Below are 17066 nucleotides of genomic sequence, written 5' to 3'. Positions count from 1 at the left end.
TTACAGCCTTCATGAAGGTAGGATTTTTTTTTTGCAGGACTGTTTTAGACTGACTGAATTAGACTGCATTAGTTTTATCTAGGTGTACCTAATAATAAGTAATAATAATCGTAATCTTTATTTATAGAGTGTTTTTGTTAACCCATGTTACAAAGTAAGGCTACAACTTCAAAACAAGCAGATCACAAAAACAATTTCCGAAAAGATAATAAGCAGATGAAAAAAATAACACCAATTACAGTGTCGCCAGCAAAAGGGCAGTCTATAACAATCAAGTAAAATCAGGAAAAGCTCTCTGATAAAAGTGTGTTTCAAGAAGAGATTTAAAAGAGGTCACTGATCCTGCTGACCTGATTTCCTCAGGCAGTTCGTTCCATGGCTTCGGGGTTCGACTCTGAAGGCTCTGCCACCTCTAGTTTTCAGCTGCACCTGGGGAACAGATTAAAGACCTCTGGCTGAGGATCACGGGCTACGTGCTGGCTCGTATGCGACGAAAAGGTCAAATATATAGCACGGAGAGAGCCCGCAAGAAGCCTTAAGACTCAACAATGAGATCTTAAAATCAGTTCTAAAACAAACTGACAACTAAGTGTATATCCATTATATACATTGTTCTTGATTGAATTTATGTTGGTCTACTAATGGATCATTTGTCTAATATATGCCAGATCTTGTTTTAACCCAAAAAAAAAACCCCCAGTCCCATTTTGGAGGTAAAAGGGAACTGTTTCGTAACGTCACTGTTCCTCATTACCATAAACATTTGCTGACATGATGCAGCTCTTGGCTACAGTTAAATTAAGCATGTCCAAAAAATCGCTCAACCACCACAACAGACACAAAACAAAGGTACATTATCTGTACACTGTACATCACTGCAAAACTTGCCATATGCATTGCTGGGTAAAGTAAAAGCACTTACTTTTTCTTGCAGATTATCATCCAAATTGAGATGGAAAAAAAGCAGGAAGATCTGAGACAGACACATCCCCAGTAATGAATGTGCAGCTGCGCGCTGTATCAGCACAGGCACCAATGAGACTTTTAGGTCTTTGGTGACAAACTTGTCTGCCAGAGCAATGAAACTTTCCTTTTGCGACATGTTGCTTTGATGTAAAGGAGCATGAGTCTTATTACTGTGATGAATTGAGTCATAGTGCAGCACCTAGCAAAATATTAGCTCTACAGGGATAATTGGATGGAGTGTGGCTCAAAGAGAAGGCACTGGCTGGTGAGTCACTCTTCACCCTGTTTTGACGTGGTGCTGGTTCCATATGACAGGAGGTAAAAAAGGGAAACAAACTGGCACAGGATGAGATTGACTGACTGATTGATTGATTGATTGATTGATTGATTACAGGGGGTGCTGTTGAAGTCGAGGGAGCAGGTAGCAGATGAACTAAGCCGACTACAGAGAGACAACGAGAGCCTGCAGGGAAAACACAGGCTGCACATAGAACTACAGCAACAAGAGGACTTCCAGATGCCCAATACTGTGCAAGTAGGTGAAACCTGAATCACATCTTTCAGCCTCAGCGTTAGCATCAGTATAAGGGCTGGGCACTGAGCCTCAAACCTTTCTTGCAACTAACCGAAATGTGTCACTGGTATCACTGTCAAGTACAAAAAGCTGCCATTGAAAGTCTGGTCAGATTCATAACCTTGTTTACTTATTATTTGATCAGATTTAAATGAATTTCATTTCCAATTTTATGTTATATCTGTAAAGCTCTTGTAAAACGTCTTGGCTTTAAACAACATTTGAGAGCTTTTCTTCTTTTGTTAGATGTTTTGATAATATAATAATAATAATAATAATATTATTAGTAACCAGCCCTTATCATTTATTGGAGTGAATGATTAGTCGAATTGGGCAGTAATAGGAAGCAATAATAATACAATAAGATAAGAAATTCAAGGTTAAGATAGGATAAAAGTCTCATAAAGTGCTATAAAATCAGGATTTACCAAATGCAAATCTGATCATGTGCCATGCAGTCACCTCTGGTAAACATAACTTACACACATAACAAATACTGTTACAAGTAAGAGCCGTGCATTAAAAAATGTATTCAAGTAAAAGTACACAACTATTATCAGCAAAATGTACTTAACGTAAAAGTACTCATTATGCAGAAAAAGGACCCATGCTGGCCTCTGAGAGATCCCTTCTTAAAGCAATTTCAGTGGAAGCGATTTGGGAACAAAATCCACAGTCCTTGTTCTGTGCAAAAATTAATTCTTTTACACAAATAGAATTCTGTTTGGTAGTTTAATCCACATCTTATTTTCATGTTTGAGTTGATATTAAATTGACCTTTGTACATAAAATCTTAATATACAATGTAAATATTAACTAAATCTGTCAAATAAATGCAATGACGTAGAAGTGTAAAGTAGCATATAGTAATCCTCAAGTAAAGTATAAGGTACCTAAAAATTGTACTTTAGTACAACACTTGAGTAAATGTACTTAGTGACATTCCACAACTGGTCAACAAACATGGGTGATCCAGGTTTACAGTGGAACACGTCAGCGTGACAAAATAATCTTGACTCTTGCTCTACGTACTTTCTTTTTTTTCAGCTTTCCACAGCATCTCACAGTCTTCTTCAGAGAATAGCACACAGTGTATTGAAAGCTGTAAGTCAGTGTTGAAAGCTCGAGCGTGAGTTGAGATTATTTTGTCACACGTACTGATCCCAAGGTCAAACATGCTCAAATTTGCTTGAGTATAATATGGATTCATTTGAGGCGATGCCTGCGGGTGTGCTCCATTTTCTCTCTAAACAGCCCGCTGCTCTGGCTAGGAAGAGTCTGCTCTCCATTTATAAACTGTCACGGCATCAGCAGTGGTATACCCATTCATGTCACATAGAGAGCGGGGAAACTGACACCAAATTATGGAGAAAATAATCCCTGCAGTGTAGCACTCTGAAGCTAATTGCCGCAGTGGTAATGCCTTTGTGACTCCACCAGCTCATTTTCAGTATTTAATGGCACTGGTGTACATTTTGAGCTGTCTGGCAAGGTGAAAATGCTGTGGTTTTTACAACTGTATGCCCTGTTCAGGAGGTTCCCCTCAAACGCACGCATCTCCTCCCACACACGGTTACTCATAGGCTCTAGCTGAAGTACGCTCCAGGAGTATTAAAAAGAGTGGGCCTGTGCTTTAGTGGAGGTGGAGTAGCGCTGATGATCAAGTGGCATTCTCAGCTTGGTGGTGGTTAAAAAAGCTGCACACATAAAATAAATCTGTATCAAGTTACACAAATGATTTCAATATGCTGGAAAACTGATGCAGTGTAACCTCTCATTATTCACATTGTTGTGTGTGTGTGTGTTTTTTTTTTTTTTTTTTTTTTTTTTTTAAATGTGCCTGTAAGCATTTATCATTAAGATACTGTAAGTATAGAAAGATGTCATGCACTTGTTTGCCCACTACAATTTAAATACGGTCTGGTTTGGGTTGCACCAGATATTTTTTTTATCTATTACTACAATTGTGTTTAAAGTCCCTCCTAATTTCTTAGTAACTACTGGTTAGTTTCGAACTAGTGATTCACTACATGAGGTGGCACCATTTAAACCTAAGGAATTTCTAAGCGTGTAAAGACCTTTAGTAGTGGGAAACATCCATAGTGTTGTCCAGTCAAAAGCAGTTAACAGTATAAACAGGAAGTTGCTGCAGCATCAACAGCTGGGATGTAACTTGAAGGGTATAGCGTTCAGTTTTTGTTGAAACTGTTTTAGAGAGATGTTGATTGCACTTTGTGGTTTTGTTAAAGGCTGCAGTTTGTGGTGGTGTTGAATTGTGTTGAGTTATACTGACAGGTGTTTCTATTACTTTGCCCAACCTATTTATATCTATGAGGGCAGCCTAAATAACAGCAACACCTCTCTGTATAATGCAGTACAATTCAACGGCACCAAAGACTACATCCTTCCAAATGACTATGAAGCTGAATCAGCACCTCTTTAAAACAGTTTTAACAAAAGCTGAACATTATAGCCTTCATTAAGGAAGGATTTATTGCAGGGCTGTTGTATTACGCTGCAGTAGGTTTACCTAGGCGTACCTAATAAACTGCCAACTAAGTATATATAGGTAGTATTTTGTTTTATTTATGCATGCATGAATGGAGAAATTTCTGATTTAGTTTTATTAGTATTCATACAGTTTAGATGGGGGGGGGCATATTTCTTGCACATTAATCAACCTGATTTGGTCATTTAGGCTGGAGTTGGCATAACTTTTTGTGATTTGATGCATATTTATGTTATTTAAAAAAAAAAAAAAAGTAATTTAAACTTTTGCTAGTTTACAATTAGGCACCCAACAGTTACATCTGGCGGTTAGTAAGTATAACTATTTAGTGACAGCTAATCTGCACACGTTTTAATTTAGTGATGCATAAGCGGGCGGTGAGACCAAAAACAACCCTGCATTAAAACAACACATGGGGATGTTTCCTCTGGTTACAGTAACACTTGAAATTACCATCCAAGAAGTCCAGTAATAGAGTAATGAATCTCTGAGTTTGCACAGCAGTGTATAGTACTATGAGACAAGATTTTACTCTGCAACATTATCGCAGCAGCAACGATTTTACTTTCTTTTGAAAGTGGGTTTTATTGTGAGGATTAGACTAACATTTCCCTGGAGCTTAATAAAGATGATAGATAATAAACGCATTTTTTGCCAATAACAGCAAATGCAGATGTATTCTATGGTGTAATAGTAAATACATTGCATACAATCTAACAGACCTTTATTTAGTTTGAATTGTTTCACCATATACATATAGAAGTGTATATCATCAGCATACAGCCACATTCTCCAGCTTTATTTTCACCAAACGTTTAAATAAAGTCTCAGCCCCGTCTGCCGAACTGCTTCCATATTGATTTTCTCTTGCTTTGTTCTTTTTCTTACCAAATTGTGCTACATGATGATGATGATGATACCCCACATTGATGCCTGTAATGTAGTTTGATTCTGCTTCAGGAGCTACAAGGCCTGGTGTTGCATTTGCGAGACGACATGGTGGCGTTACGGACGTCTGCTGATCACATGGAGGAGAAGCTGAAGGCTGAGATTCTGTTTCTGAAGGAGCAGATCCAGGCAGAGCAGTGTCTCAAGGAAAACCTGGAGGACACTCTGCAGCTGGAGATCGAGGGCTGTAAGGAGGAAATAGGTGAGACTCAGTTAGTCAACTTAAACTGTCGAGTTTGGTCATTGGCTAACCGTTGATCAGATATATGGTAACGCTAACCAATACTTTTTAATAAAAACTTCAGCAAACGGTTTTCAAAACTCTTAACTTCTGCGGGTATGTATCCGGCATACATTTTTTATTTTCTGGACAATTTTTACATTCTCTTCTGTCTCTGCTTTTGTTTCTTCTACATTGACCACTGTCACTCAGACATCTTGGAAGGTATGACAAACACTTTGAACAAGTTCACTCTTATTGCTTTTATGTGTGTTTTAATGGCACAGCTGTTAGACTAATAACTGTAGTGAGCCCACAACATAGCACGTTCCCTCATGTATGTTTGAACTGTTTTGGAATGGCTAAAATGTGCATTAATGGATAATTCACCTTACTGTATGTTGTCCCCTCCACAGATGAGTCATAACATGTTTCACTATCAATTCATTTGTTATATCAAGGATTTTTGTATGTCCTGCTGATAAGTAACACTGTTGCCGCTGCCTGGGATGGGGTTCAGTAACATTTTATCGAATCTGAATCCAGTTCCGAATCCGCTTAATGTGTCTGATTCCTTTCGAATCCCTCATTGAATCATTTTCGATGGTTTGTTTGGTAGAGACTGAAGACATCTTAGATTTAAAAAAATTCTCACAGATACCTAAACCACAGGGATTGTGATGTGCTGAAACAATGTTTGGCTTTGACCTGACATTCATTAACCCTGTCCTGTCCTGACTTACTTTTCCTTTTGCTGCAAGGAAAAATGACGTTTAATCATCAATGCAGGGCTGTGCTTCAGCTACAGAAGTGAAAAAAACTGAGTGGAAATAATATTAATTGCACTTCATCATTTAGCAAATACCAACTTAATATATCGAAGATTTTCTTGCATGCACAATGCACTTAAAGTTGTCCAAAGGCTAACTTCGTCGGAGCACTGCTGCAGGTCACACTAAGTTTTAGAAAATGCACAAAAGTTCTTTCTTTATCATGACCGACAGTAGATACATATTTAAGCAAGGTACTAGGTGTCCCGTCCTATGACATGAGTACCCTTCCACAAATGTTCTACTTCACAGTTGTTGCATCTGCCTTGGTCAAGTGTATCCACACTTTGGAAGACTTAAGTTAAGACTGTATGCCCTGGTCAGTCAGTTTGTCTTGTAAACAACTGTGTTACTGACCTAGCTGATGTTTCTGTACATCACCAGTGATTTTTCTTTTTTTGTTTTTTTGTTTTTTTGTTTTTTGTTTTTTTGTTTTTGGCAGATGCTCGTAGTGTCACAAACAGGCAAAACAGATCTAAGAGAGAATGAAAGATTCAATAAGGGATTCTTTGGCCATGGAGCTTTAACAAATCCGGGCTTTTTACCAACTTGTAACTGAATCCAAAATGGATCCAGTGATCGGAACCCGTCCCTATGGGCAGCTTAGGAAAATAGTACACGTGTGATTGGATGCATTTTGCACTCAGAACCTAAACCTTACAAATGTGTTGATGTTTACTAAAGGACTACACTCTATACTGGTTAACAGTTCTGTCTCGTGTAACACTAACATGACATTTAAACTATGGCTGCAACTAACGATTATTATCAGTCTGTTGGTTGTTTTTGAAATATATTTTAATTGATTGATTGTTAGCCATTGAAATGTCCTAAAAAAAAACTGAGAAATGCCAAAAAAATGCCAAACACAAGTTCTGAGAGCACAGTGTGACATTTTTGAGTTTCTTGTTTTGTAAACCAACAGCCCCAAACTGAACATAAATTATAATATTAAATATAAAGAATATAAAACACAGAAAATCAGAAAAAAATCAGAAAAACGTTTTAAAAGCTGAAACCAAAAATATTTCAAACCTTTGCTTGAATAAACATCTATAACATATAACGATTATCAGAATAACCAATTAATTTCTGGCGATCAAACCCCCCCACTCGCACAAAAAAGCCATTAAGCCAAAATAGACATTAAATATTGGAGTGGTTCATGTTTGTTGGTGTTGTTCATCTTTTAGTTCAACACTAGTTTGAAAGCTGTTGGTCTGTTAGTTTTTAGGGTTTATCGTGTAGACCCCTTGCTGTCTGTTTCACACAAGCCAAACACACACACACAGCAAAGCAGCTCTGCCTTCACAAAAGGTGCAGCTTTATTTCATTATTCATACCCAGCCAAATAACTTTTCAAGGTGTTACATTATTCTCCCAGAGGGGATATGTGGGCTTTGAGATTCAGATGAGCACTGTATGATCCTCTAATGATGTCTCCATCCCACAGCTTCTTTCTCCAGTTTGAAGACAGAGCTGGAGCGAATAAAAGCTGAGAAGGAACAGGTACTAACTCTTTGATATCATGCAGTATTGAGGGAAAACAAGATTCAGTTACAGAGCTCCTAAACATGTCTAAAATTATATTGTAAATATGTAACCGAAGTATGAGCTTTCTCTAATGTACATGCCTGTCATTGTATCCTCTGAAAAGACTGTCAATATATCTCACATGGTCATGGAAGGTATAAAAATCTTCTGTTGTATCTAATCGTGCCCTTATCGCGTTGCGCAACCGTAATTTTCACATCCATAAAATATGACTTATTGCTTTGTGGGATTGTTTGCGGAAAGCACTGTCCGTGCTGCGGATAATGCATTTTTCAAGTCATTGTAGGAAGCAGAATTGAGAGCACAGTGTGGTGCATGAATTTCATAATTAATTTCAGAATTGGGACACTTAAATACAGCGGTGGAAAATAGGGGAGTGACACGGCTTAACAAAATTAGCGAATTGGTTGAGATCAAAAAATGTAAATCAGAGAGTAAATATTGGATTTAAGTTTGTCACGACATCACGGAACACGACTCCAGATAAATGCTGATGTTGCTCTGTGTCTGCTGGATGTGTGAATAGGCAACCGTTAGCGGACATCCGTCGCTGTCGTTTTTGATACTACCACTGGTGGCTCGGCAGAATTCAAATTATTCAAATTATGAACGTGTAGGCTGTAAAAAACACAAGTATGAAAATAGGCCTTGATCGCACCTGATCCTGCAAATCGGTTCACCTCTAAGTGCGACAACACTTCCCTCCCTCCAGTGGTAAACTCTGGGTAGATCGCATCATCTGTTGTACCATTGTGTGCTGATGTATATTACCTTGTTTGCGTAGCTGGAGAAAAGCCTAGCAGAGAAGACTGAGACACTGGAGAGCATCCAGGGCCTGAGGATCAGCCTGGAGCAGCAGCTCAAAGAGCTCGCCGCTGCAAAGGTCAGAGTCTGACGCAGTCTCGAGATCCATTTACCTGTGCCACGCCCGAATCTACTCAAAATGCTACTGTCTTAAACGTGGGCGATCATATCAGGGCCTAGCAGGTGTCATGTCAACACTGGCCCTATTATTATACAGCTCTTACGACATTACTCTCTTTCTGTCAGGATCCACCATCTTATACATCTAATCCACCAAGCAGCTGATATTTCAACAGAATCCTAACCTCATTTTATCATCTGTCACAGCAACAGTTTATAGAGAATGCTTTAGGTAATGTTGTAAGAGGTGTGGTGTGTAATACTTGCTGATTTAAAGTAAAACGGGTGGTATGTAAGATGACACCGAGCGTGAGGTCCTTTCCATGCAAGAGAGAGCTTTTATATATGTTGTAAATATTTTACTGCATTTTAGAAGATCCAGAACCACTTTGTGCCCTGCTTTGCGATAAAACTAAACCCTTTGTTCAGTCAGTAATGCACCATTTTAAATTATTCAGCATAGGTGTCTCAGATGAATATTTATATCAGTTCTTTTGAAATGTTTTCTTAAAGAATTTTTATTTCAAGTTACTGACTCCGTTTAGCCTTTCTAATTGAAGTGTGTGTGTGTGTGTGTGTGTGTGTGTGTGTGTGTGTGTGTGTGTGTGTGTGTGTGTGTGTGTGTGTGCTTGTGTGTGCGTGTTCACTGCAGAGTGCACTAGAGAGTCAGGTCCTCGATGAGAGAGACAAAGCTCAGCGGCTGCAAACAGAGCTGGATGTCAGTGAACAGGTTCAGAAGGACTTTGTCAAACTTTCTCAGACTCTTCAGGTAAGACACGTCTAGATACGTTATCTACACATTATAAACGCGGGTCTGCTTCATTTATGGTCAAATGAAAGCACTGATACTGTTGTTTTTCCTTGGAAACCCCCCACCCCACACACACACACACACCCACACACACACCATTTCTGTTAGACCACTAACCATTTGTGGCCGTGAGAGACAAAACAGTTTTAGTCAAACAAGCCAAAGCTGCGGAGTTTAACAGTTTGAATTCAAGGGCTACTTGTTTCATTTACACGGAATGGTTTCTATTATTTTCCTGTGGTTACCTTTTTTATTAGCTACTATTTTGATAAACAATTAATCGTTTAAGTTTTTTTTTTTTTTTTTTTTTTTTTTCTCCAAACAAAAGGCCAGGCATCTGAAATCTGAAAATTTCCTGCTTCTCTTTATCTTATGTCTAGTTCAGTTTACTTTATTTATCCTCACATACAAATTTCAAATAACAAGTACAAACAACAATAAAAACACAATGTGCAGGGGTAGGCAAAAAAGTCTTGACGGGTTACACAGAGGCCTACCCCTAGAGGCTGAGAAGACTAAGTGCACAAACAACTGAAATAGATAAATAAAAATGTATATGTGCAACAAATATAAGATATCCTGATAACTAAAACATGAAGCAAAATTACTAATTAACTTAAATTTAGTTTAATTTAGCCTAAAAGTACAATTTGGAAAAAAATCAGAAACATCACAATAAGCATATGAGTAAACAGTAAGCAAATAAAACAAAAACAATATGGTGTCTAAAAACCAATAAAAGAGAAGTAATAGAAAATAAAATTATATTTATGTGATATCAAATTGATTATATCTGAATTTTGGACTGCTTGTCGGACAAAACAAGGCATCTGAATACATCAAGTTGGGCTTTAGGAAAGTTTCATTTTAATTTTTTTTCCCCCACCGTTTTCTGATATTTTCTAGACCCAACAATGAATCGATTAATGGTGAAAGTAATCAGCAGATTTGTCGATGGTGACAGTAATCATTAGTTAAAGCCCAAGTTGTTGTTCATCTGGTGAGTTAATCACGCTTCGTTACAGCACCACGTGCTGCTCAAAGAGCCTGGTGCGGGACAAGGCACAGTAGCCGCCGACTGCATGCCCGTCCTCACGTGGGGTCTTTATTAGATCGTACCCGGTCACACCGATGAGGATTTACACCGGTGCGCGAAAGCCTTATGACCACTCACAGATGAAGCCAGTAGCGTTGTTTCACTCGCAGCAAACAGTGGTGGAAAGTAACTAATTACATTTACTCTAGTGCTGTTACGTAAGTGCAATTTTGGCATACTTGTACTTAACTTGAGTATTTCAATTTTTCTACTACTGTATACTTCTACTGCACTACATTCCACTACGTCTGCTGGCAGCATTATTAACACAGAATATAATCAACTAATAAATCCTGATGTATTATATAGAGCTGCAACCATAATTTGAAAGAAAATTATTCAGCAACCTTTTTTTTATAATTGATTGTTGTTTTTTAAGTAAAATACCAAACATTTGATGGTTCTAGGTTATCAGATGTGAGAATTTTCTGTTTTTTTTTTAAATCTTACATTGTAGTAAATTCAATATTTTTGTGTTTTGCACTGTTAGTCGGGCAAAAATGGGATTTGATGACGTCCCCTCGTGCCCTAGAATAAAGTGATGGGCATTTTTCGTGGTGTTACAACACACTGATGCCTCAATGATTATAATTCAGTAATATAATAAACATGATGCTGAAAGAGTTCTTTTACTTTTGGTACTTTAAGTAGATTCTAGTACTAATGCAGGTTTTGCAGCGTGAAAGGGAAAACTTAAGTACCCCAAATATTTTTACTGGAGAACCAGATTGGGCCCACGGTCCACGGTCCACCCCATTCCACTTGTGGTTTAAAATTTGAATACATGAATCTTTTTGAGACGTAGCATCAATATTTAACAGGTGACCACGTCTCGATTTGTGTCAAGCTCAAGGAATTTATTCTAAACGCGGTACATCCCTGTTTGTCTGACAGTGTGGTCCGGTTCTCCCGACAAAATCGTTTGAATGAATCGATCTTTGTTTGTCCACGGCCCCAGGTACAGTTGGAGCGAATACGACAGGCGGACTCGTTGGATCGAATCAGAGTAATCCTCAACGACACCAACTTGACTGACATCAACCAGCTTCCAGAGACATGATACCACTGAATGAAAACTGCCCTCAGTTTCATTCCCCTCTTTCTCTACCACTGGCCCAGTAACATTATTGATCTGACCCTTCCTCCTCCCCATAACCACCGTGGAAGAGCTTGGAAGGACAAGGACAGACATGGCATGGGATGCTCATGGGCTTTTGTGTACATTATAAATCATGGAACACACCATGGATAGAATAATGAAGAAGAACACTACTAAAAAAAAATGTAAATAACTAAATGCCTGACTGTGGACGGAGGGAGTGGAAGTCCATCTTTCTGTGGGTTTGTGTTTTGTTTCTACTGTAGATATGACTCTGTATTAGCTCAACCAAAAAAGGTTTGTCGTCTTCTACAGCACTTTTCATCTGCAACTTCCCTTTCCAGGTCAATAGGAAACAATTGGATGCATAACTTTTCTCCTTCTGTTCTCAGAGCGGTTGATAATCGCTTCCTTGTTCCGCTCACTTGTTCTTTCCGTGTGTTTCTTTTTTCTCCCCCTATTTCTGGCTGTTTTTCTGTGGCATTTTTCCGCCTTGTTCTGGTCATTTCACCCTGTGCAACCTATGATAAAGACACAATGAAGGATGGAAAATACTTGCACATAACTTAACTCGCATAGACAAGAAAAGGAACATGACACAAAACGAGCAATACCCTCCACTTCTTAAGCATCCACTACTGTATCTTCCCTTGATTTTTTGCTCTTAGCGTCTGACAGAAATCTTTTTTTAAAAGCTGCAGAAAAATAGTGAAGAAACATTACTCATGTTCAAAGCTGTGGGTTTTATTTTTCAACTTCCCTCTTGTTTCTTGGTTGTCAAGAAAACACTAGTTAACCCAGCTGATGTGGAGTAAAGAAATGGTTAGTTGAGGGGAACAAAGGATGAGATTTCAACATTAAAGTGTAAATGGAAAATAACAGATTTTAATACACACTTTGCTCCTTTTATTGATTGCCTTTTTGAATTGACTTTGGATTGACTTTCTTAATGAAATTCTAAAGCCCTTAAATTACAGTGGGCGGCTTTTAAAATATTATGGAAGAGCACACTGTCACAAGGCTGGCACGAGGTGTTTCTGTCCCATCCTTCCCAGGGAGAGCGCGGGGTCAGGTTCAAATGCAGAGGTGGTAGCTGGTGGGGAAAACGCCTCGGGATGGTGGGAGGTTTGGAAAAGTTAGCCTCTAACAAACAAGCCAATCTACTATTCCCTTAGAGGTGAGGAGTGGATTCTTTGCAAAAAAATAGTTACCTGTCTGACTGGGAAGTCACGACCTGAGGAAAGCTGACTTTTCTTACACATATATACATATATATATATATACAATATAGTGTGTCAATTCATTCATCACTACAAGAATTTTCTGTTGTGTGTGAAGTTTCTGATGGATTTAAAAGTAAATAATGAAAGTGTTAGGGTCAGCGCGTTAGAAGCCAACCACGAATGAGCTGTGTTTGTTCCGTGGTGGTGAAAAAATAACTAAACGATCCGAATCTTCCGAGAAGACTTCGCAAACTGTGCGGCAGAGGTACAGAAGTCACTAAAACACAGTCGTGCAGTAACTCACCGACTGCTACTTGGCTAAACCTGCCGGCATGCTTCTCCGCAGCCGCTTGTCGATGCAACAATCACACCCGCGCCGCGCAGCGATTGGTCACTTGTGTGTGGGTGAGGAAGTAGGCTGGTTTTGAGCTTTTCCTTTCTCCTTCACGCAACCTTTCACGCGAACAGCCGAGCGCAACGTCATGAATGTCCTCCGGGAGAGACTGTTTGGAAATCTGTGCCTTCATTCCCGTATTTAAATGATACTGCCCCCCCCCCAATCCATGAAGGCCGGCTTTTCACTCGGCTTTTCAACGTGGCCATTCGGAGGAACTTTCTAACACGACCCGACCCGTAGAAATGGACTCTTAACGTCTCAGAATGCTTCAAAACGCACCAGCTTGTACGACGGCGTCCGAATACGCCTGAAGACGAAAGTGTTTTATACCTTTTCTGAGTGGCGACACTCGAAGGTGGATGTTCAACAGCAGTTAGTCTCCTTAAAGGCATTCATAATGTCGCACTCGTTGTGCACATGGCGTGATTGTCACGTCCGTCTCTCCCGTCGTTTTCGAGCGAACAATCGAGCCCAACAGCACGAACGTCCTCCAGGAGAGACGGTCAGAAAATGTGGGCCCTTATCCCCACATTTAAAACTATCACCGCATTTTCCCATTTCTCTGCGAAGACCAGCTTTTGACTCCGTCTCTGAAACACTCTTGAACCCAGATGTGGTCGGACAACACGCTGTGCAAACTAGTTCTTTTTGAGCATAATCGAATCCTAGATGTTGACTACTCATAGGTTTTTTGGAAAGGTCACATGCCACAAAAGCCATGGTATGCTTCGAGAAAAAAAAAAACTAGGCTGTGCAAAGTGTCATCCAACCACGTCTAAAGACCTTTTCAAGAACTCCCTTGTTTTTCGGGTGTCTCTGTTGTCTCAACACGATAACTTGTACAAGAGGGGCAAGAGAGGGAAGTTCAAATCCTGCCTGCCGTCACCACCTTCACTCTCGCGGCTGATCGCTGCATTTAAGCGGGCGAGATTGTTGTACTTGCTGTTTCGGAAAGTCCCAAAAATTGTCCGACGCGACAAACACAGCCCTTCAAACACAGCCCTTGTGAGGTCGTCTGACGCGAGTCTCAAAACCCCCTTTCTATCCGCGTCATCATCGCGACTGATGACGCGGATAGAAAGGGGGTTTTGAGACTCCCGTCAGACGACCTCACAAGGGCTGTGTTTGAAGCCTGAATCCATACTGAAAATTGACAGTTGTGCTGCCTCCCTTTTTTAGTAATCCATATTTAACTCAAGCAGTTTGATTAGGGGTAGGATCTAAACCACAGCAAGGCTGGGAGCTGCAGGAACACGCAGGTGGCTTTCATTAAGCAGCTACACTGAGACTTTTGGTTTTCTGAGGTATGAAACAGGGCTGCCCAGTCCCCCCCCCCCCCCAAAACCTGTTGCTTTTTTTGTTTGTGTTTTTGTTTGTTTCTTTGTTTTTTCCTCTGAAGGGAATAAATAAACGCAAGAATATTAACAGGAAGTCGTATGGGTTGGGGTGATTCTTAGTCAGTCTGAGTATGTGGCTTCCTGTACTGTGCCAGGTTTTACCACCTCCGCCAAGGAGGTTATGTTTTTCGCCCGTGTCTGTTGGTCTGTTGGTTTGTTGGTTTGCTGGTTTGTTTGTCAGCGGGCCTACGCACAAAAAAGTGCTGAACCGATTTGCCACCGAACTTGCTGGCGTGATGGGGCACGGGGCCAGGGAGGAACCCGTTAAACTTGGGTGCAGATCCAGGAATCTTTTTCTCACTTCCCCTCAGCACTGCTAAGATAGGGCAACTTTTTTTTTTCCCCCCGACATTTTCATAAACATTTGGCCTTGGCGGACGTAGGCCCACTACTGAATGCCGTTCTAGTTACACATTTGACCAATATGGGCGACCACTCATTTTTTTACACAACTCAAGAGGTAGTACATTACCAGCTGCTACACGCCTACATTTTCAACGTTCAGGCTGCCACCGAATCCTGGAGTTCGATGATTTTGTCCAAATGTGCACAGAGAAATATGATATTGAGTGTTCAGAGGGAGACAAATACAGACTACTGAGTGAAAAATCAGTCATAAACGGCAAACAATAGCACCAGAGAGACTGCACCAACTGTTGTGAAACTACTTACTTTGCTTTCTAATGTGCAGATAGAGACAATATATGGTTTCGAGAACCCCAAAGAATAGTTTTTTTGTTTTCAAACTTCTAAGTATGTGAACCATTTCCCAGGAATCGGCTGTCAGGGTGGGCTCTGAGTAAAGATTGTGACTCAGCGTTGTGCGCTCATTTGAAACGGTTGGACACACGAGACTGCAAACGCGGTTTTATGGAAAATATGAGGCTGAATCAATTTTCTCCTGTTGTAAAAAAAAAAATTAAAAATTTTTTTTTTCTCGAGTGGAGGGAGGGATTCTCTTTGCATAGCGATTCAAACGATACACTATATATATGTATGTATGTGTATATGTTACACAAAAATACATAATACTGTACATGCATACAGCGGAATTGTATGGTTTATGGACATGTTGATCACTGTTTTTTGACTTGCATGTATTACACTTCCTTTTGTTGCCTATGTCTTTACTGCAGACATCTTGAGTCGATATTTATGGCAGATTCATGCAATGTGTCGTGAGAATGGCGTGGATGTGTGGGCAAGCGAGCCTGGGCCGCACTGACGGAAAACTGCACGTCTCTGGCTTGTACGATTGTGTTGTGTTCGGCTGACGTACCGAGAACTGGTGAACTTAAAGCAGAAAGTTTACAGTGTGAATTCTGGACATTACTTTTCTCTGTCGGCCTCGTTGCATCGGCTTGGTGTATTTTCATTTAACTGGTGACATTTAATGTCCCCTTAATTTAATGTCTGGTCTATTACAGTAACAAATGTTTTACTTGTGGCCCCATATGGTATTAATATGAGGCTTCCTCTCTCTTTAGATTCTTGCCAGTCACCGCAGACATTCACTAATTCGCTGTGGTCATGCTTAAGGGTTGATTTTTATCGGGTAATTTCTGATCTGACATCGCTGGACCGTTGGCAATTTGTACGCCGATTCGCTAAAAACAATCGGAGTTAGATGTTGAAACGAGATTAGCGTTTCAATTTGTGGCCAGGGTGGAAGTTGAAGCGTGACAGACACACATTACGGTCTGAAAGCTCACATTGTGTACCATTTACTACTTGGTTTTTAGCATAAATACAAATTCACATCAAATAAAGCACATTTGAAGCCCAAATTTGTTTGTGCAATCTGAATATTAGGTATAACTGTTTGTTTGTTTTTTTGAAGAGGGTGACTTGTGGGAAATGTGCTTTTTGTAATTTTTGTAACCCGTGTATACTGAAAATGAAAATTCATGAAAATACACAACCTCGAAATATATATTAAGCTGTAATATGCTGTCAGTTCTTGCATCATACACACTGACAATAAATTACTTTAAAAAAACCAAAAAAAAAACCCCAAAAAACAGTGTTGTTGTGCAATAAAACACAATATTAAAAATTCAACCCGAGAGAAGGCGACGAGAAGGCGCAAGGTCCTGAAATGTGGATCGGACCTGTCAAAAGATTCTGCGTCCACTCTTTGAGTCCCGAGTCCGCAGCTTGAGCTGTCGAGGGGCGGCTGCGGTCGGTCCGCGCGCCTGCGACCGAACCGAAGCGTCGTCACGACTACGCGACTGACGTCAGACCTACGCCTCGGATTAGACCGGTGTTTTCCGATGTTTGGCAAAACGCCCCCAGCGTGCAACTCCCGAAGGGCACCGCTTCGAGGACAAATAAAGGAATCAAATGTTAGAGTAGCTGAGCTGGAGGAGCTGCAATCTGCCAGACCGTCAGTGTTGCGCCTAAATTAGCCGCACACGCATCGGGTTCCGGGAGAGGAGTGAAAGCTGGAACAGCAGTTCTGTACAAATCTTGGACTTTTTAGGGGCTTTGACGCCGCGCGGGAGGTCAAACTCCAGCA

The 17066-nt window shown here is 40.2% G+C and overlaps 1 protein-coding gene across 2 annotated transcripts in view; it reads left to right on the top strand.

The window, feature by feature from the left end:
• The window catches only part of rabep1 (rabaptin, RAB GTPase binding effector protein 1), a 36913-nt gene extending 21437 nt beyond the window's left edge, over positions 1–15476 (top strand). The window contains exons 13-19 of one of the 2 annotated variants that reach the window (XM_040150053.1): positions 1361–1501; positions 5010–5199; positions 5431–5442; positions 7501–7556; positions 8386–8484; positions 9178–9294; positions 11391–15476. In XM_040150053.1, coding sequence (XP_040005987.1) covers positions 1361–1501; positions 5010–5199; positions 5431–5442; positions 7501–7556; positions 8386–8484; positions 9178–9294; positions 11391–11492 — 717 coding nt within the window. In that variant the 3' untranslated portion in view covers positions 11493–15476. The remainder of the gene's footprint in view (positions 1–1360; positions 1502–5009; positions 5200–5430; positions 5443–7500; positions 7557–8385; positions 8485–9177; positions 9295–11390) is intronic. The other variant, XM_040150054.1, reaches the window with a different exon arrangement.
• The last annotated feature ends 1590 nt before the right edge of the window (positions 15477–17066 follow it).

Source organism: Xiphias gladius, chromosome 17 (genome assembly GCF_016859285.1).
Source record: "Xiphias gladius isolate SHS-SW01 ecotype Sanya breed wild chromosome 17, ASM1685928v1, whole genome shotgun sequence".
Taxonomy (NCBI): Eukaryota; Metazoa; Chordata; class Actinopteri; order Istiophoriformes; family Xiphiidae; genus Xiphias; species Xiphias gladius.
Note: the sequence above shows the minus strand (reverse complement) of the source record. Positions and strands in the feature narration are given on the sequence as shown.